The sequence below is a fragment of the Paroedura picta genome, chromosome 8 (assembly GCF_049243985.1).
Source record: "Paroedura picta isolate Pp20150507F chromosome 8, Ppicta_v3.0, whole genome shotgun sequence".
Taxonomy (NCBI): Eukaryota; Metazoa; Chordata; class Lepidosauria; order Squamata; family Gekkonidae; genus Paroedura; species Paroedura picta.
Window position 1 is genome coordinate 47,917,599 of NC_135376.1, and position 20,869 is coordinate 47,938,467.

The 20,869-nt window shown below is 38.4% G+C and overlaps 1 protein-coding gene across 4 annotated transcripts in view; it reads left to right on the plus strand.

The window, feature by feature from the left end:
* SORCS3 (sortilin related VPS10 domain containing receptor 3) overlaps positions 1-20,869 on the plus strand; it is a 563,192-nt gene that overhangs the window by 333,226 nt on the left and 209,097 nt on the right. For all 4 annotated transcript variants that reach the window (XR_013233573.1, XM_077349660.1, XM_077349662.1 and 1 more), the window contains exon 5: positions 20,066-20,139. Coding sequence is in view for 3 of the 4 variants with exons in the window: in XM_077349660.1 (XP_077205775.1) it covers positions 20,066-20,139 (74 nt within the window). In the remaining variant the exon portion in view is untranslated. The remainder of the gene's footprint in view (positions 1-20,065; positions 20,140-20,869) is intronic.

The following is a 20,869-nucleotide window of genomic DNA, read 5'->3' on the forward strand; positions in this document are numbered from 1 at the left end:
CAAAATCAGAAGTAGAATGAGACTATCTAGCCATGAAGAGCTAGACAAGATACTTAAGTGCAAGTACACAGTGCTGCTGACCAAGATCAAAATAATTACTACTGTTATTCCTCATTACTTTGTATTTCTGTGAAAGTTGGACATCGAAGCAAATTGACAGGAATAAAGTTGATTCATTTGAAATATGGTGTTGGAGGAAAGTTTTACAGATAGTGGACTACTAGAACAAATCAAGCCCAAACAAAGTGACTAAAGTGAGGCTATTCACATTTTGTTCACATTATGAGAAAGTAAGAGTTGCCAGAAAACACAATAATACTAGAAAAAATGGAAGCAGAAGGAAAAGAGAAAGAACCGATATAAGGTAGATTGACTTAATAAAGGAAGCTACAGCCCTCAGTTTGCAAGATCTCAGCAAGGCTGTTGATAGAACGTTTTGAAGATCATTAATACATAAATTCCATAAGTTGGAAACCACTTGATGGCACTTAGCATGCATATATTTTTTGTATTTTTGTTTTGTGGATGATTTGAGTAAGAGTTTTGAAGTATTATTATCACCCAGTTTCAAATATGTGTGTCTCAAATGGGCCGCAGGCATTTGCATTTTATTTCTAGTGATACCTAGGGCTTTGTTTTGTATTGCAAAGAATCTTCCTCTTTGCTTATATTCATGTCTTTTAAATTCTCTGAGCAGGGTTATCCTTGCTGACTCTTCTCATTGTTAATGCTTGTATTAATGGGTATTTGACTACCACCTTCATAGCATCCCAAAATATTTCTTTTGGGAGTTCAATTATAGCATTATGAATATAATATTTTAAAATTATTTCTACTGTTCTATTCATGAACTCTTTTGTGCATCAGAAGGAAGTTGTTAACCGACTATTTAGTTAAGGTTTTTTTTTTAATTTCTTGGCAAGGGAAAAGTCAATGTTACCAGACATGATCTGAGGCTACTACTTCCATCTAGTTGCTAGATACTAGAATATAGTTGATGTATGTGAAACAAGCTGGCTACTTAGAAACATTAAATCTCAGACCAGGGGGGGTGTCTTCATCTAATATTTGGTAATAATCTTAATAAAAAACTAAAAGTGAACTCGTCAATTCTTCATTCCTTTCTGTTGATATGGAGGAAATGGAAAGGGGCATTATTCCCAGAGATTTCTGCTTTGACTCCCATTTTATATCATCCAAAATTTATTTCAGTTAAAACATATAATTCATGGGGTAGAGATCCCTTTCTTGACCAACTAAGTTTACTAATGCAAATAAAAGGTAAAGGTAAAGGTATCCCCTGTGCAAGCACCGGGTCATGTCTGACCCTTGGGGTGACGCCCTCTAGCATTTTCATGGCAGACACAATATGGGGTGGTTTGCCAGTGCCTTCCCCAGTCATTACCGTTTACCCCCCAGCAAGCTGGGTACTCATTTTACCAACCTTGAAAGGATGGAAGGCTGAGTCAACCTGGAGCCGGCTGCTGGGATCAAACTCCCAACCTCATGGGCAGACAGCTTCAGACTGCATGTCTGCTGCCTTACCATTCTGCGCCACAAGAGGCTCTACTGAAATAGGACACTATTAAACACTGATAATCATTTCTGGACTGAAGAAAGGGTTTCTAAAGGCACAAAATGGCTGTTGAAATATCACATCCTTTCTGCAAATGAAGTAAACTAGAAATCAAATTAACAGACCATTAATTGAATTTGAAGAACTTTTTCAAAATATAGATAAAGAGGAAATGAAAGTACTTACTAAAACTTAAAAGATGTTATTGTTGGTTTTAGACGGGTTTTATTGTATTAGGGATTTTTTAGGGGGTTTTATTGACTGTGACCCACCACAAGCCTCGAGGGAGTGGCAGGAAATAAATCCAATAAATAAATAAATAAATAAAAAGGGACAAACATCAATGCCGGTGATGAAAAAGAACTGGGAACTAGAACTGAATACTAACTTTAATGACAAGGATTGAAATCAAATATTTCAATGATCACTTTTAAATCAGTTTCAAGAAGTTTACAAAACATGCATTAAAGTGCTCACAAGGACCGTTTATGCACTGGAGATTTCATGCCAGGCTGCAGGCTGGAGTTTTAGTCGTGGCAGGTTGCCCCACCTCTTCCTGCACCCACATGGGGGAGCATTTGGCCCAGTGCACTCCATCCGCCCCCGATTTGTGCTCCAGCACGAGAGATGGGGTAGTAAAGTTCCCAGTGCATAAACGGTCAAAGATAGTTCTATGTTCCTGCTGCTTTGAATGCTCATAAGTCACTTGGCTGTGGATCTTCCAGAAATATAATCCTTCATTTCTCATGTATTCTGATGCTGTCACTGCCCCTAGAGAATTCTGAAGAACCAAATTGAGCAACAGTGGTACAAGAAGTGAAAGGCTAAATATATGGTCAAAGTCAGTGAGTGTCAAAGGGGGGTTGGTGGGATTATTGTTCCAAGCCCTTGTGGATCTGAGCCTATTCTATCTTCTATGCATTTTCTGCTTGGAAAATATTAAATATATATTGTAATTATGTGATAATTATGTTAGTGACAGCATCATTGTACTCCAGAATTTTCAGTTTGTTAGGGTTTAGTACAGTTAATAGAGCAGATAAACCAAAATATTTAGTACTGGAAAAGCAAATTTCAAGTTCAAGAGGATTTAACAGCAACTTGGAGAAGCAGTTTCTTGAATATGGTAATAATGCCTGGAATCAAAATCACTTAGCTTCATTTACAAATCATGAATATGTAACAGTGTCTTTAAATGAAAGGATGGCTAAAACAGAAATAGTGTTTGCTCAATTCATTAAACAGAAGACAATTTATCATTGCTACACCCCCCACACACACACACACCCTTCCTTAAAGCACAGCCCTATGCAAATATGAGGAAATCAGGATCCAGTGTTAATTCTTCAGCATGATGAATATTTTTCTAATCCTAATTAGCTCTAGTCATTTAGTCTTGCAATTTCCCCCAATCTAGCCAATTTGAAATGAAAATAGATGCCTTGATTACCAAACTCATTAGCAAAGGCGCACCCTTCTCCCCAGCCAGTTCGTTTTCAGTGCACACATAGATGACATCAAGTGTGGGCACTTGTGTTGTCAACTGCTAGAAATGGAATAAGCCTTAATTGTTAGCACTGAAAAAAAATATTTGTATTGCTGCATGTGCCATTATAATGCAAGATATCACTCGTTAAATGTAACAAAAACAACTTTTAAAATGTTTTAATTAAGTTGAGTTGCCTGAAAAGGTAATTTTGATCAAGTCAGATCATGTCACAATTGCTTCCTTTTGAAGCAGAGAAAGTATTAATGTTGGTAAGGAGGAGTATGACTCTGCATTTGTCACTACAATTATGTTAATACTGATTGTTGTAAAGGAAGATGAGAAATTTAATTGTGCTGCAGCAACCCACTTGTTTTGCAAACTGCCATTGTGCATTTGGTTCTCGCACAGCACTGAACTCTGAATACCTGATTTGCCATGGCAAACAGAGCTGTAAAACTTGAATAAGAAGATTAAAAAAAAACTTATTAACAATCTCAGTTAGTTCCCTACTCTCTGAAATGGACATTTTCTTTGCATTGTAGCACCACTGCAACTGATTTTTTAAATGGAATTTTTGCATGTGCAACATAACACAGTTCTGTATTTTCCTCTTTATCAGGAAAATAAGTTAACTTCAGTTGGGTTCCAAATTGGTTATATTAGTCTGTCTTCAGTTGGGAAAATGGCCATGATCCCGATAAATGTCATACCTTGACAGTTCTTGTTGTGATTCTGTAGTATTTATCCATAGTTGTATTGGAGGGAAAGTACCAACAAGTGCTGTACATGGGACAGGGGTATGTGGTCTTGGACAGGTCATCAGCAGCCTCAATAAAAATATTTTATAGGAAGATAGATGATACCATCTTCATTTTGTTTTAGTTTGTAGTGTCTAAAAGACAGCATAAAATGGTAGTAAATAAATAAGTTTGTAGACCACTTCATCTAGGGAAGTAAAAGCATCAGTTTCAAGCTGTAGACTTAGTTCAGTTACTCTTACCATACGCACACACAAACCAGAACCCATAATCAACAGCATACCTTGTGCTTCTACTTTGGTGCAGAAAGCAGTGACAGAGGCATGGAAAGTGGCTTGTGAGCCACAGCTTAACATGATGTTTTATAATAATTAAATTTGCTAGTACTGCTTGCATTCCAGAGTTGCAGGATTTGAACAAGAAAAAGAAGATCCTAAATTTTTGAATTGCAATCCCCTTTGATTGCAATTCCATAGAATCTGAAATCCATTTTGCAAAATCCCTGCCACTGTCACCTTCATGAACTGCTCAGCTGAGCTGCTGGCCTTTGACCTTGTTGCTGATCATGGGCAGTTTTTGGTGGCTGTTGACCTTCCTCTAGGCACCAGCTTCACATCATGCTTGGATTCTGAAATCTGATGATCAGCCCTCCTTTGGGGCTTCTTCTAACCAAGAAGAGCAAGGCTATTCATGGAATCTAGCAGTCCCCTCTGGGGAGACATATTTGGAGAAAGTGTGATTTCTCAATAAATAATTAGATGCAAATTGACTGCTTTCTGTTTAGCGCTGTTGCCTTCAAGATACATTCAGTTTTAGTAGAAGGGCTCCTGGTGGGCAAAGGTCTTAAATACATCATTTTAATATTGAACAGACACAGGTATAGCTGGATGAATGAGCTTCAGCTAGAAATCTGTACTCATGCATCGTACAGTAGGAGGCACAAGGAATTATGATCTTATAAGCTGTCATTTAATCACTTGAAGAGAAAGGGAACAAAGCCCCAAGGAAAATGCTGAAACAATTATAGGATTGCATTTAGGGTCAGGTATTGAACAATGAGTTGAGCAGCATCAAAAACAAGTTGCAGATACACCTGAACAGGAGACATACAGATCCAATTAGCACTTTCTCCAATTCGTGCCCTCTCTTTCTGATCATATCATCTTTATGTTCAGTCTGCATCACCAGATCATTATGGGTGAATATAAATGATCAACTTATCACGTGGAAATGTGGGGACGTTTGTTCACTTTTTAAAATCTGCTGCACTCCAGATGGTAGAGGCTGATTCTGTGATATTTCATGACTGCTGTTGCTCTACCCCTAGTTACTGACTCATTCTGTTGCTATGGAATCAAGATGTTTGTTCTACCTCTCCTTTCACATATCACTACAGCATTTTGTCACTACTTCCTAGTTCTTTTTTTTTCCATATGTAGATAGTTGGGTGGGAGATTAAAACCCATATTGTGTATGATTTAAATTTACCTTTGCACAGTCTCTGTTCATGTTCTGTAGTCAAGCAGATCTTGCTTCCTTGCTTTTCATTATGCCTCTTTTGTTCACACCAGGCTGTGTGAATTGAAGGAAAAAAATCTACTAAAATGTTAAATTTAAACACTGAAATAAAATGGTGTGTATGTACTCCCCCACACCCCCATCACATAATGCATGATTAAACATAACCTCATGCTTCTTGGTAGAGAAGCAAAAATTTAAAAAACTCACTTGGAAAAACTGCAATTTTAAACTTTCAAATCACATCACTTCATTATATTAAAAAAAGCACAGCTGGATCAGACCTAGAATTTCCAGTCTCCAGATGGTGGCAGGGGATTCCCAGTTTGGATTCCTGCCACCCAGGACTATCAGGAAGCAGGGGGAATTACACCTTCAAACAGGCAAGAAGCCAGAAATAAACACAACATGTGTTTATCACCTGAGTCTAAATCTGGGTTTCAGAGGCTTAGTACCTATGAATGTGGAGATTCCTCTCAGTCACCATGACTAGTAGACACTGATAGACAAAAAGACATCTGTAACTCCTAACCAGTACTTCCAGAGAATAGTAACACTTGTGAATGTGAGATACTGACCTGTGCCCATAGTCCGAGCCATGGGGGCTTCAGAGTGCATTTTTTCCAGTTCTCATGTTTTGCTTTAAATGCAGTCATCTCCAGGCCTGAGACAGTCTCCCGCAGCATTCCCCTCCATAAAGTACATAAACAACACATGGTATTGGGAAATCTGAACATCATGAAGACTCATGATTATAGACAATTATTATTATTATTATTTAATTTTTGAAGACTCATAGTGTTAAGCTGTATGATTTTGGGGAATAATTTACCTGCTTATATGCCATAGATTACTAATCAGATGGCTATCAAATTACATGCATAATAATATGTTTAAAATAATAATAATGATAATGATGATGATGCATTTTGAGTACTACAAGGCTACTATTCATTGCTGGTTGTGTAAAGACTGAGGAGAAGATACTTGTGCACTCTATTTATTAACTTAATTTATACCTCGCCTTTTTCCTCAGTGAAGACACAAACTGGCTTATATCATTCTCCACATCTCTATCTTATACTTTGTCATCCTGTCTAAACTATTTGAATGGACACTTTCTTATCTGCATTTTGTGCAAAGTAACAGAAGCTGATAATATTGACATGATAAAATAAAGTACTTGGTATGCTTTTCTAATCTTCTGTATCCTCACAATGAGGGCTATAGCCATACAATGAGCACCTTCTGATGTCCTGGAGAAATAGCAAACAAATACAAAGGAACTGTATATGTCTATATTTCTATTCTCAGTCCCAGCGTTATGTCCATACAGGTCATCTCCATCATGGTGATATACATGAACTATGAGTATATCTGGTTAATAAGATATATGCCATCATAAGAACATTGCTGGATCAGAGGAAATGAATCTCTCTTAGTTACCTATATGATACGGAACCTCTCTTGCAGGTGAATGGAACTCCCAGCACTCATCCATTGATGACAGATTTCTTCCCCTGTGACTGGTGTCTTTTCTCATGGGTCAAAGCAGCTGACACCATAGTTGAAATAGGACAATTCATAACTAATGAAATAAAATCACCATTAACCTCCCCCACTTCTTAATCAATCAATGAATCTTTATTTTACAGTCATTCAGATCAAAATTCAGATATACTTGTAAATATATCATAAAAACTCCAAATATCACTAATAGGTAATAATCTGTTAAAGTCTTGGTCAATGAAATGGCCTTGCATTTCTCTTGAAGATTTCTGACAGCATTCCTCTCACATCCTCAGGAAGTCTGTTCCACTAAGTGGGAGCTATAATGCACAAGGCACTGGAAGTACTGCCAGTAAGTGGCAGCCTGAAGACTACATTTGGTGCAAAGGGGCATGTGGGAGGAGACAACCCTTTAGATATATAGGTTTGAAGAACTTCAAGGGTCATAACCAACATCTTGGACTCAGAAGCAAACTAGCAGACAATGTAGCTGTTTTAAGATTTGCAATATATGTTTTTGTCATCCTACTAATAAACCCATGGACCAAGTCCCTTTAAAATGTTACCCTGCCAACCCCAAATCACCTCTGTCTTGTCTTGATTCAGCTTCAGCTTGTTCTACCTTTGCAACATAACCACAGATTCAGACCACTAGTTCAGACCTGATATGGAAGTATATGTAGGCTGGGATAGTGAAACATAGAGCTGGAGGTCTTCTAAGTATTAATGACACCCAACCCTGAATCTCCATACCAGTGGTTGGTTATAAGTTAACTGCTCAGATGGGACAACTTAAATATCAATAAGATGGCAGCATTTTTTTCTGGAAAAAAAAAACCTCAACCTTTGACGCTTGTGTAGTCTACCTAAGCAGATAATCATTTTCCCCTACACATCAATATTAGAAAGACATTAATTAATTTGCAAAGTTGGGGCCTTACATTTTAAAAATCCTTATTTACAGTAAGGACTTTTTATATGATCTGAGGCTGCAACCACTATTCATGTAAACATATTGTTTTTTATATGCTTAGATGTGTAAAGGATTGGAGTCTTCCTTACTTTTTTTTTGCTTTTCCTTTGTTCATATTTCTTTCTCATGCCTAATTCATAAATTTAACTACTCTAAAGTCAAAATTATTTTGATTCAGGTAATAGTATATCATTATCATTTATGCTAAATAATTGCTATTTGCATTTAGCATAGCCCTGACCTGGATAGCTCAAGTAAGGCTGATCTTGTTAGATCTTGGAAGCTAATCATGGTCAGTCCTGATAAGTATTTTGATGGGAGACCATCAGGAAAGGCCACGGTAATGATGTAGGCAATAGCAAACCAGGTCTGAATGTCTCTTGCCTTAATTAATTGCTTATTAATTTAATTATTTACTGTAATTCCTGGCTAGCTGGCTTTAGGTGGTTCACAACAGTTCATTAAAAACACAAATTAAAGCCCAGTGGCCAGGAGAGGAGATTAGCAGAGCATAATGCTCTGCGTGGGACATAGGGACCTCAGCCTTGAAAACCCTATGAGTTTGCCATAAATTGGCTGTGATTTGAAGACAAAAAAACTCAACAACCATTCACTGGAACAACAAATAGTGTGGGAACATAGTAGTACTAAGTACTTTAATGAAATATATAGCAACCAACAATAGAGGTTTTTCACAAACACTAATTGATGTATGTCCAATGCACTTTGCAACTGATTTTTACTATATGAAATGGCAAAATACACTTGCAAATGGTTGTTAAACTGGATTGAAGCTACATTATTTAGCATGTGTGAAAGTGCTCTAAGCCTTACAACAAACCAGATTAGTAATTAAGCCATATTCACATATAGAATACAATATTGCACACTGAAAACAGTAAAGTTCCATGGATATTCCATGGATATTTACAGACTGGAGAGTTATCTTTGCTCTCGCTAGGATGGAAGCTTAGAAAGGATATCATCTTTTCACCAAAGCAAAATATATGCAAGTACAGTATTAAAGCTTTCTTTTAAAATAGCAGACTGCTTGAGAAAACATAGAGCCCCTGTTGAGTTAATTTGAATGTGTACACATCACTTATGCAGAAACCACATTTCCTTCAAAATCTGTAAAGCCTACAACAGAAAGGTCACCTCTGCTGGAAATCATCCCCCCTTCCCAATCGTTAGGTACAATGGAAGCCTGACCTTTGAAGTCTGCCAGATTCATTGAGGTGGAAGGAATCTCATGAGCCATGTAGTCCCGTCTCACATGTGGCAAGGATGCCAACACCAAAATCATTTCCACATATATTTATGCAGTTTCCTTTTTAAAGTTCTAGAAAAAAACCCATAAAGGAATCCCACAGTTTCTCAGGGTATTGTATTGCATTGTTTGGTTGTTGATATGTAGTGGGATCAAATAAAGTATAATCAGACTCTTGAGATGGTAGAATTGTTTCATTTCAGACTGCCCATGACATGGAAAATACAGTTTGCAGTCCATATAAAAAGTCTCCCAGCATCAGAAATAAAACATATCAGGGACAGAAGCTTTAGCTCAGCCTTCTGTAGCAGCTTCTAATTCAAAGAGAATTTATTTTTTATACATGGCACAATTCAGAAAAGTAGTCTTCTACCTTCAGTCTAAAATGGTACACTCTGTTCTACTATTTCAAGAGGCAAAGCCTTCACCTCTGTCTCACTTCTTTCTAACATGTGTGTATACTACCCTAAATTGTATAGGATTGCAGAATAGTACCACCTACTTGAATATAGATGATAAACATCTATCTGAAGGATGAAAGAACAGAGGATCATAGATATTTCCTGGCAACAATTCTAATATTTTACACTGAAGGTATATTATGAATGAAAGTGTTAATGGAGTCAATATAAGAGTATAAAAAGGCTTTTGAGATTATTTAAGGGGACTCCTGATATATGCTGTGTCTCAGGGAGGGGGGTATTAAAGAGGTACACATTGAAGTGTCATCATCCTGCCATGCCCACTTTGCTACATCACCAAAATTGACATCAGTAAACCATGCCCCCTGCTGCATCACCAGATGTGCCATGTTTTAAATATGCCCCTTCCCACATCACTGGAAATGACAACAACTAGCCACTCCCCTCCCCCTGCCATGTCACCAGAAGTGGCAAGTGAGGCGACCTCCCCTTACCTACAATGATCTCTGGAAGTTATGTGACCAGGCCACTTCCCCATCTATGTAATCAGAAATGACAGGAACACCTCTCATATTAATTGGGAAATTTCTATATTCAGCTGCATCCCTTCCCCATCACCAGAAATGATGTTGTTTAATCCCACCCCATCTCTGCCATCACCTTGTCAGATATCACGTGACTTGTCCTGCCCTCTTTCATGTCACCAGTTGTCCTTTCTCCAGCACTACATACTACAGCATTGTTGAACTTTTGCCTACTGCACCTCACAGTGTATAATTGGCGAACCACCACTGGGGATGACTGAGTCACCACCTGGTGACTCTTCTAATTACATGCCCATTCACCAATAGCAAAGGGTCTGGGACCCACTCAGGAGTAGGAGTTTTAAGGAAATAAGCCATTTATGCTAACAGACATATTCTCAGACTCTTTGTGAGAATATAGATATTCCTGACAAATGCCTGGAATGTAACATCTCAACAGCATCTAAGATGTACTTTGGTGGGATTGTTCCTATACATTGTAATTACTGAGCCCCCAGTGAGGAGACTGAGATGCATGAGTGCCCCCATTACTCCAAAAGTAAATGGCCTGACAAACACAGAAATGACAATGCTTCCAATGTAAAGGTAAAGGTGTGAAAGCACCGGGTCATGTCTGACCCTTGGGATGACGCCCTCTAGCATTTTCATGGCAGACTCAATACGGGGTGGTTTGCCAGTGCCTTCCCCAGTCATTACCGTTTACCCCCCAGCAAGCTGGGTACTCATTTTACTGACCTCGGAAGGATGGAAGGCTGAGTCAACCTTGAGCCGGCTGCTGGGATCGAACTCCCAACCTCATAGGCAGACAGCTTCAGACAGCATGTTGCTGCCTTACCACTCTGCGCCACAAGAGGCTCTCTTCCAATGTAGGGAAGCCATAAAGTTGTACAGATGTAGCTTTCTGGCCACCCTGCAAATGTGATGGACTTTGGAATACTTAACCCACTTTGGTATATTTATCAGACCTCAGGTGAGGAGTTTGAAGATGAGGAAACTCCAGAGGAGCAGGAGAATAAGAGTCTTTAAATGAATCCCTCAAAGTAGAAAACACAGTGTCAAACTAGCAGGTAATCAGATTAAGCAGTGTTTTTGAATGTGTATAATGAAGCTGACATTGCAATTACAAAGACCTTTTTCATTGAACTATCATTTTTATTATTATTACTAGATATTAAGTCCACTGTGGCCAAAATACAGCGGGCCCTAGCATGATGGGTGGGTGGAGGGATGGGGCGAAGGAAGGAGGAAAAGGAGAAAGAGAGACAGAAAGACAGAAAGAAAGGGAGCAAGATAGAGACAGAAGAAGAGGGAGAGAAACAGGTAGCCAGAAAGAGGCAGATGGAACAGAGGTAGGAAGGGAGAAAGGGAAAAACAAAGGGAATGCTGGGAGGAAGGGAGGAACAGAGTAAGGTAGGTGGCCTTGGGACCTTCTGCTGGGCCCAGGGGCAGGCTCGGCTGCCCCAGGACCCGGCAGAAGGCTCCGGACGGGGGCGGTGGGCTCTGCAGCCTACTGCCGGGCCCAGGGGCAGTCACGGCTGCCCCAGGGCCCAGCAGAAGGCTCCGGACGGGGGCGGTGGGCTCTGCAGCCTACTGCCGGGCCCAGAGGCAGTCTCGGCTGCCCCAGGGCCCGGCAGAAGGCTCCGGATGGGGGCGGTGGGCTCTGCGGCCTACTGCCGGGCCCAGGGGCAGTCTCGGCTGCCCCAGGGCCTGGCAGAAGGCTCAGGACGGGGGTGGTGGGCTTTGCGGCCTACTGCCGGGCCCAGGGGCAGTCTCGGCTGCTCCAGGGCCCGGCAGAAGGCTCTGGATGGCGGCGGTGGGCTTTGTGGCCTTCTGCCGGGCCCAAGGGCAGGCGAGCCTGCCCCAGGGCCCGGCGGAAGGGTCCGTGGGCGAGGGGAAGCCAGCCGGAGGACTTACCGCAGGGGAAGGCTTCTTCCTCTGAGCGGCGACTCTCTGGCCGGGCCAGGCGAGGCTGGGCCAACCAGCCAATGGGGAGCTGCACTTTACATGGCTCCCCATTGGCTGCTTGGCCCCCGAGTCACACTCAGAGGGCCCAATCAGGAGCCGCTTCACAGCTCCTGATTGGGCCTTCCGAGTTTTTATCCCGGACAGGGCCCGCCCTAACTCCTCCCGTCTTCCCTTACTCCTTTATTCCTCCCGCTTCTCCGGAGCAGGGGGGAGGTTTAAAGATGGTTGGCCAGCTTGGTGAAGACTTTAGCCAGGCTTTTGGCAATCTGCAAATTGGTTATCCTGTTGAGGTTAACCTCTCTTGTGTATCATGTCTTTATATCTGTGTTACCCTATATTACAATATGGAAAAAAATAAGAGAGAGTTTTAATGAATAATTATTTATGGTAATTTAGACCAAAGTAGGATTTAAAATAGAGAGTTTTGTTCAATAAAACCATTTGCTTTTTACTCTCGATTGGTCATTCTGGTATTAAGTGGGTAATGATGGAGATGTAGGGGCCACCTACTTATAACTTTTCAGCTTCTACAGAATTGGCCCATGTTTTGGGGTGGACCCACATCAAACTATTTTTAAAAATACAGTTTACAGCAGACATCACCGGGGGGAAAGCAAGTGGAGCAGGGGCTCAGGTGGTGGCAGCGACGTTTCTCAGCAAAAGACTATCCCCCCCCCGGGCCTCAGTAAAATTGTCAGGCATTGACCATTCCCCGGTGATAAAAAGGTTGGGGACCACTGACATAGACAATACTTCAAGGGTCAAGCTATATAAAACAAAATAATATTGAATTTAATATTTATTATATGATATATACAGCAGCAAAGTTAAAACCTTAGGGTCTGCATATCAGGCTGTATTAAAAGCCAAAATAAACTTCAAATAAACTGTAAAAATTTTATGTACAAAGTTGAATTTATCAAATGACCAATATAAGACCATATGTGTTTAGCCGCAGGGACATTCTTTGGGGTCAGTAATACAATTCCCCCCCAAAAGACACATATACAGAAAACAATTTAAATGAATCCAGACCAGGTGTTACTATCTCATATATTGTCAAGATTGTGTAATTTGTCAAAGCAGGTCATGGATCAATTTTCATGGTCTCTCAGATAAATATCTTTATCATTGTTATAATCTAGGATGAAGTTTCCAATATTTCGGAATGTGTGTTATAAACCAACAATTTAAATCAATTTGAGCAGAGAGGGAATAGAAGCACAAAGGCTAATAAAAGAAATTTTATAAACTTAAAATAAGATAGTAGATGCATGCCCAAAAGGCCATGCATTATTAATCCCATTGATTGCACAAAATGGCCAAATAGAGTACAGGTTTCCAAGTAAAACTATTCCTTTTTTTGACTCCCTATAATAATTTTAATATTACTAGTTATTTTGGCTAATATTATAAATTGTTTCAATTTGTTCCACAAATTTTCTACTGTCAAATTTTTGGCATCTGTCCAATTACATGCAATTACCATTCTAGCTCTTACCAGCATAAAATTCATTAAAGTCTTGTAATTACAACATGCATTCTGTTTTTCATACAGATTAAGAAGAACCAAAGTGGCTGAGGGGATTAATTTTTCCTTTGTTATATCTTGAATTTCATTAAATATATTACTCTCTTAGTAATAGGGCATTTCCATCACATGTGAAGATATCTCTGTAATTGCCCACATCCTCTCCAACAGTATTTACATTGAGTGCAGTTAACATACAATAACCTAATCAATGTATAATATCATTTATGTATAATTTTAATTTTAATGCCATGTTCTTGTACACTCCTGGATATTGAATTGAATGGTATTTGATTAAATATTTTAACCCATTCTTCATCTGCAATGTTCATTTGTAATTCTGACTCTCATATATTTTTAATTGATAGAGACACCAAATGTTCCTTATCTAACAATATTTTATATAATTTCAATATTAATTTTCCTTCTATTTTTTCTTTATTTTCTACAAGTAATTCAAAATTTGTTAATTGACTATTAATTTGTTCCTGACTAGTTAATTTGCTTAGGAAGGAAAATAATTGATGCTTTAATAGCCATATAAAACCAGGAGGGAAGTTACTCCCTATTTCCATGAAAAAACTATCATTGCCTTCCAATAATTTCTGGAAGTTTTTAAAATATAACTGTTTATCCAGAAGTCCATTAAGTTTATTGGCATAAGTTTTAAGGGCTTAGAATTCTGGTTGATAAAAGGTCAGTGTAAGTGGGGAAATTCTTGGATATAACTTCTTCCTTCATTAAATTCCAAGTTACTATCGGACTGTAGAGGGTACTCATGTGGTGTAATGCACATTTTTTCCCCAAACTTATTTGAAAATAAGACCTGCTGTCCCCTCATTTCTTCTAATTCCTCTATTTCAATATTCAATCTATTAACTTCTTTAGAGAAAGATAGGAAGGTGATAATATGTCTTAATTGGTCAGCTTCATAATAGAAAGCTAAATTGGGAACTCCCCAACCTCCATGTTTAATTGAATATTTCCAAGCCCTAGCCATTATAAATCTTTTTGTTTTAAAAATAAAATACTCAATATACTGTTGCTATTTCCTAAGGGTATTATTGGGAATATGCCATTGTATCACATTAAATAAATATGATAATTTAGGAACAATATTCATTTTAACCAACATATTCCATGTAAATTTTCCATTCTTTTGTTTTCCCTACTTCTTTAGGTCGGTAAGTATATGTGTCCATAATGTCTTATAATTATATTGATATGACCTGTTTATTTCTTTTCCCAATTGTAAAGCCTAGGTATTTAAATTTCTTAGCCACTAATGGAATTTTCATTCTATGAGAAGCTTCTAGCTGATTTTTTGGACTAATATTATTACAGAGGAGGTTAGATTTTGAAAAATTAACTTCCAATCCTGAAACCAATCCAGATTTTTCAAGCTCATTTTTTAGTGGATTTATAGCTCTATTTAGATCATTTATTGTTAATAACATTTCGTCTGCGTAGGTTAACTTCTTTCCCACAATCTATCCTTCTAATCTTCTGATTCATTATTATACTATTAGCTAAAAGTTCTAACATTAAAATGAAGAACAATGGAGAGAGGGGACAGCCTTGTTTAGATCCACAATTAATTTTTACTTTATCTTCCACCACTTTATTAAAGGAAATATTTGCAGAGACCATAGAATAAATTAAGTGGATTGCATTTTTATATCTGTCTCCAAACCCATAGCTATGTATTGTTGTTATTTGCGAAGCCATTTCCGATGCCATCACAACCCCATGGACAACTAGATTAGCCTCCTGCCACATGGAAGGGAACGGAGACCTATCCATGATTTCATTATATAATTTATACACACGGGGTACCAAAAAATTCTTAAATTGTTTATAGAACACTATTGTCAGCCCATCAGTGTCTGGTAATGCAGCTAATTTTAGCAAATTAATTGCAGTAATAATTTCTTTGGGTGTTATATATTTATCGATCATATCACTATCCTCTGGAGTTAGGTGGGTGATTTTCAGTCCCTGAAGTTATTCCTCAATCTTAACAGTATTCACCCCTTTCCATTTATGTAGTTTATTATAAAATTCCAATAAGAAACCCAAAATTCCCTTGGGTTCATTTACTAATTCCCTTGCAGTATTTTTAATTGCTGTAATCCCTTAATTCTGTTTGCTAATAATTTGGTGCATTTTCCTTCTAATTCATAACGCTTCTGTTTCATATACCATAATTTGGCCATTGTTTTATCTATTTACAAAACTTTTAATTGTTTTGTACCCAATATAACTTTGTCTCTTATATACCCAGATGATTTATATTATTCTGTTAAATTCAAAATTTCTAGCACAATATTCTTGATTTGCTCATTTTATGTTTCTTAATTTTTGTAAAATTTTTAATACAAGCACCCCTAAAGACCACTTTCATTGCTTCCCATCTTGTTGAGTCAAAGTGTATTTGAAAGCCATCTACACTAGCAATCATTGATACATCTTATAACAGCAAGTTCCAAAAATTAATAACTCAATGACTGCAGGTAGATGTACCTTTGTCTTCTTGAATCTGCTGCTCATCAACATTAGTGGGTGCACTTACGTTCTAGGGTTCTCTATATCAACTTTATTCATGCTATGCATGCTTTAATGTCATCCCCCCTATTTTTTTAATGATATGATACATAGTCATATCATTATCATTTCACATTCACAATCTATGGCAGTGATTCCCAAATGGGGGCTGTGGTCCCAGCAGAAATGCCCCCACCCTATGTTTTCTCTCAAAAGATTCTCTGATGTGAATTTGGTCCTGTTAGGTTGTTACTGCCATAGTAGCACTGGTTCTGCTGGGTAGTATTGCATCAGACCCCTTTTCACTTTCACTGAAGAGATTCTCTGGAACTTTCTGATAGAATGCTATTTTTGAGGTACTTAACTTTCTTTCCAATAACCTATATCCCCTCCCCCAAGGACTACAGAATTATATTTACATTTCCTAATGACTGCTTACCCCTGCCTGGCACTGTCTATCAATGCATGATGTCTTCAAATTTCATACCAGATAGGCAAGTCAAAATGCCTAACTAGTATCAAAACCTATATTAAACCCCATATTAAAACCCATATTGAAGCCTATCAGGGGTTTACCACAAATCAAAAGGCTTAGTTGGTAGTATGGTACGAGTTAGGCAGGCTAAGCTTTGACATAGCTTGTTACAAAAACAAAACAAAAGGTTTTAAAAATGAATTGATATTTATTAAGGTGCACAGATATAAGTTATATACTAGCAGTGAGAAAATAATGTTGTACAATATTTCTGGCTAACTCAAGATACTCACGAGAATGGCAAGATGATAAGACAGAGTTTCAAAGTACATAATACAAGTTGCAGGTGCACAAAATTACAGAAAAGGGTTTCTCCAAAATCTGAACATAACTGGAACAGATAAAAAAAATCGGAGCAGGCCAAAACCTGAACAGAGCAAAAATCTGAACTAGATATTTCAATAGAAGACCTTTATGCCTTATTCCCACATGGGGTCTTGGACACAGAAACCAATCAAAACCAAATTAACAATTTATCAATTAACCAATGGAGTTACTAATGTCAGGGTAGATGAGCCAATCCTGAAACAGATGATGTAATGCCGACTCATCTCACTCAAGGCCCATTCTTATAACGAGCAAATTGGGAACAACGGAAGCCAGTCGTCTTATCAGTATGTGCGGATAGTGTTAGGCTTCTCAAGGGCACAAGTGCAACTAAATGGCTCTGCAAAAACTTTCTCATGTGGCTCACTAAGATGTCACAGGTCCGAAGCCTGAACCAAAGTTTCATGAACAGGATTTGAAGCCATTATTTCACTACAGGCAATCCATGCAAAACACTGGACAGCCCCTGCTCCCCTGCTGACTTTCCACCTTCAGAACTAGTTAAGATGTTTAAAGATGCTTTTAGAGTGAATCAGGGTGCTTACCTGAATTTGTGTGAATTTCCATAACAAGTGTACAGAGTGTATGGAATGTACATTTGTGTATGGGGCACACTGATGTGGAGCTTGTATGCTCTTTCCCAGGAATCTGAGACTAAAGAGGTTCTCTCCTGCTCCCTCCTGCTCCCTCTTGACCTCCTGTGCTGAATTTACAAACTCAATTCCTACTCCCTGAACACCTGCTGAGGGCAAATGGCTTTCTAGTGCCATCTATTTTTTTCTTCTTCTGATTGTATTTGACATCTCCTCTGAGCCCTGGAAGCAAGGTGAACAGAAGGCACATATGCACTCGGCTTTTATGCTTGCAAAAGCCTTTAGTTTATTGACTTTCTTTAAGTAATGTGTAATTGACCTTTATATTTGCATACATGATTTATGCCTAGCAAGCTGTGAGGAAGTCAAATTGGGCTAAAGGGACCTTTCTCCCACTCCTCTCTCCCCGTATATTCACAGTGGACCAACTGTTTCTCTTGATTATCTGATTTTACTTGAAATTCAAAATGGGCTGCTAGGAAGAAAGGATGTGAGAGAAGCCCAGCACCCTCAAATGAAAAGTCTTCTTAGCTCTTCATCTGAATCTGCCTGAAGGCTACAAGTTCAATTTAATCCTTCTACCATCAGTCAGCTAGAGTTCTAGTGCAAAGAAGAAAAATGCTGCTCAGCAGCTAGCCAGGCTCCAGCAATGACAGACAGAAGGATGCTTTTGAACAAGTATCTATAGGGGCACATGACTAGCTGCAATGAAATGATCTTTGTGTTTTGGGGCTTGCCTTATATGTAGCTATTAAAATGATTTTTTTATTTAAAAAAAAGTACTTATGCAAGTAAAATGAAAATAAAGTAAGCTAAATAACAACTACTCAATTTGTTAATGCTCAATCTCTTATAGAAAAGAAGTAGCATGATGGGGCTTGGTCACATTATTGCCAGGTGGAATATAATCTTTCACCATCTAACAAAACCAAGCAGGCACTTCTGAGGATATTGCAGGTTTAGAACATGGTTCTTCGGGAACAGGTTTCTGGCTTTCAGCACTATTTTTATAGCATCTAGAGGTCATCAATCATAAACACATAGAGCTAAAAAGTTCTTTAAAATCATCTAGCTGTACCCCCTTTATGCCCCCCTGTCCACAAGTAAAGCTTTTAAGTTAAAAGAAGGCCTTAAAATTGCAGAAGGAAATCGGAAATCTTTCCTTAATATTATTGTTCTTTAATGTGGTTCAGGCACAACAAAGTTATAGGTTGAGATCCTGCACATCTGTTCCATTAATGATGATGCTTTCCACCAATACAAGGAACATCATGAAAAGGCTCTTTGTGCTATGGGCAGATGCTGCCAAAAATATCACCATGATCTAATGCAGGCTTTCTCAGACAGGGTTTCTCAATCCTGGGGTTTCACAATGGTCCTTGCCCCTAAGGAAAATTCACATTCAGTTGTGTCCATTAAAGAAAGGAACAATGGCAACCGGATCATCTACAAGACTGAGGAGAATGAGTGAATATTACACTCATAATCTTTCTGTATTCACAACCGGTTAGTTTTAATCCTTTAATTGTGAATTGTTCTTGTTAATAGGACTGAAAATGTAAAGCAAATACATCAAAATATAATTTCTTTGAGAATTTCTGTGAGCTTGTCCTTTACTAAACAGGATCTAGAAGTAATTATATAGATCCACATCCAGATTAGATTGTTTTAAATATGTTGTATGTTGCAGGCACTGGCATGAATTATAGGTTTATTTCCTCAAAGAGGCATCTCAGTAACCAAGAAGTGTTAAATAAAAGCTTCAAGGAAGACACAATAGCACCTCATAAGTTACATGTCGCCCTCTTACTATTGGCTGGAAGCTCTCCAGCACTGACCAACCCTGCCCTTTGCCTACTTTGAAAAAAAGGTCATATCAAAATGCTTCCCAGTATTAATGCCCTGAATGTCTTTTCCACAGAAAGAAAACTGTAAGTGTGTGAGGGTATAGTGGCAATGTTTTGTGTAGAAAGTGACCAATAATGGGGGTGGAGAGTTGAACTTCTTAGGTCCCACAAGTATATGTACATTCTTTTGCATCATATATCTGAGACCAATTTTAGCTTAAAGTTTAGATTACTCTAATTGCTACTTTCTTTAGGCCCAGAAAATGTGAATATCAAATGTAAAAGAAAGTCATGTACTGTATATCAAGTGAGTACTTGTACATGAAATTCTGTATAAACAGTATATCATATACTTCTATTAAACACTGATTAGGACACAGTGGATTTACATATAGTAAATATTTAATATCAATATGCAGAAAATTCTAAACTGAATATCAGTTAATAAAAAAACCAATAACAAATGTCAGCAAGTTCAACTGACTGTTAAATGTCACATGCAAAATATGGAATCTGAAATACTCAACACAGCTATATTGTTCACATTTCCTGTAACATTTTACAGGGACAGATCTGGGGGAAGTAAATTTATTTCAGTATTTATGTCCTTGTGTCACTACCCTGCTTGTTGCAGCCACATTTATTTAGTTTCCTATCTTTCAGCTCTACAGCTCTATGGATTTTGGAAGAAGATGGCAGATTATGCATGAACGGATCACGCCAAACAGGTTTTACTGGTGAGTCCCTCCTATTGTTTTACAATTGCTTAATAATTGTTTAGTACTGTTGACAGGGGAGAGGTGTCCAGATCCACATCCAGATTAGATTGTTTTAAATATGTTATATGTTGCAGGCACTGGCATGAATGCAATGTACCTTTGAAGATAGCTTCAACTTGTACAAAATGGCAAGTAGAGTATATACAACAATAAGTGTATCAGAACAGTGTTATGTCTGCTTCATTGGCTCCCAAGTACTCTTTATAACCTTTATAACCTTGAAATGATTATTTGGATCCAAAGTGATGGAAGGATGCTTCCACTCATATGAACCACCTAGGACCTTTGGTCTTTCACAGGAAACCTTGTTGAGGAAATTCTTTTGCTGTTAGGTTAGTAGGGACTCATTGAAGAGCATTCCTGGCAGCCACTGCAAGCTTGTGGAACATACAAAGTTGCCTTATAATGATTTGGACCATTGATCCATCAAGGTCAGTACTGTCTATTTAGACTATCAGTAGTTCTTTCAGTCTCAAGCAGAGATCATACCCTATACCGACTATTTGATCCTTTTGAACTGGTGATTCCAGGGCCTGAACCTGGGATTTACTGCATGCCACAGAGATGTCCCATTGAGCCATAGCCTCTCCAGTGCCTGCCATCAGGTGTTTGAGTCAATCACATAATGTTGGGAGATTGAAAGCCAAACATCCTTTTGCAATGGAGTTTGCTGCTTCTGAATTGCTGC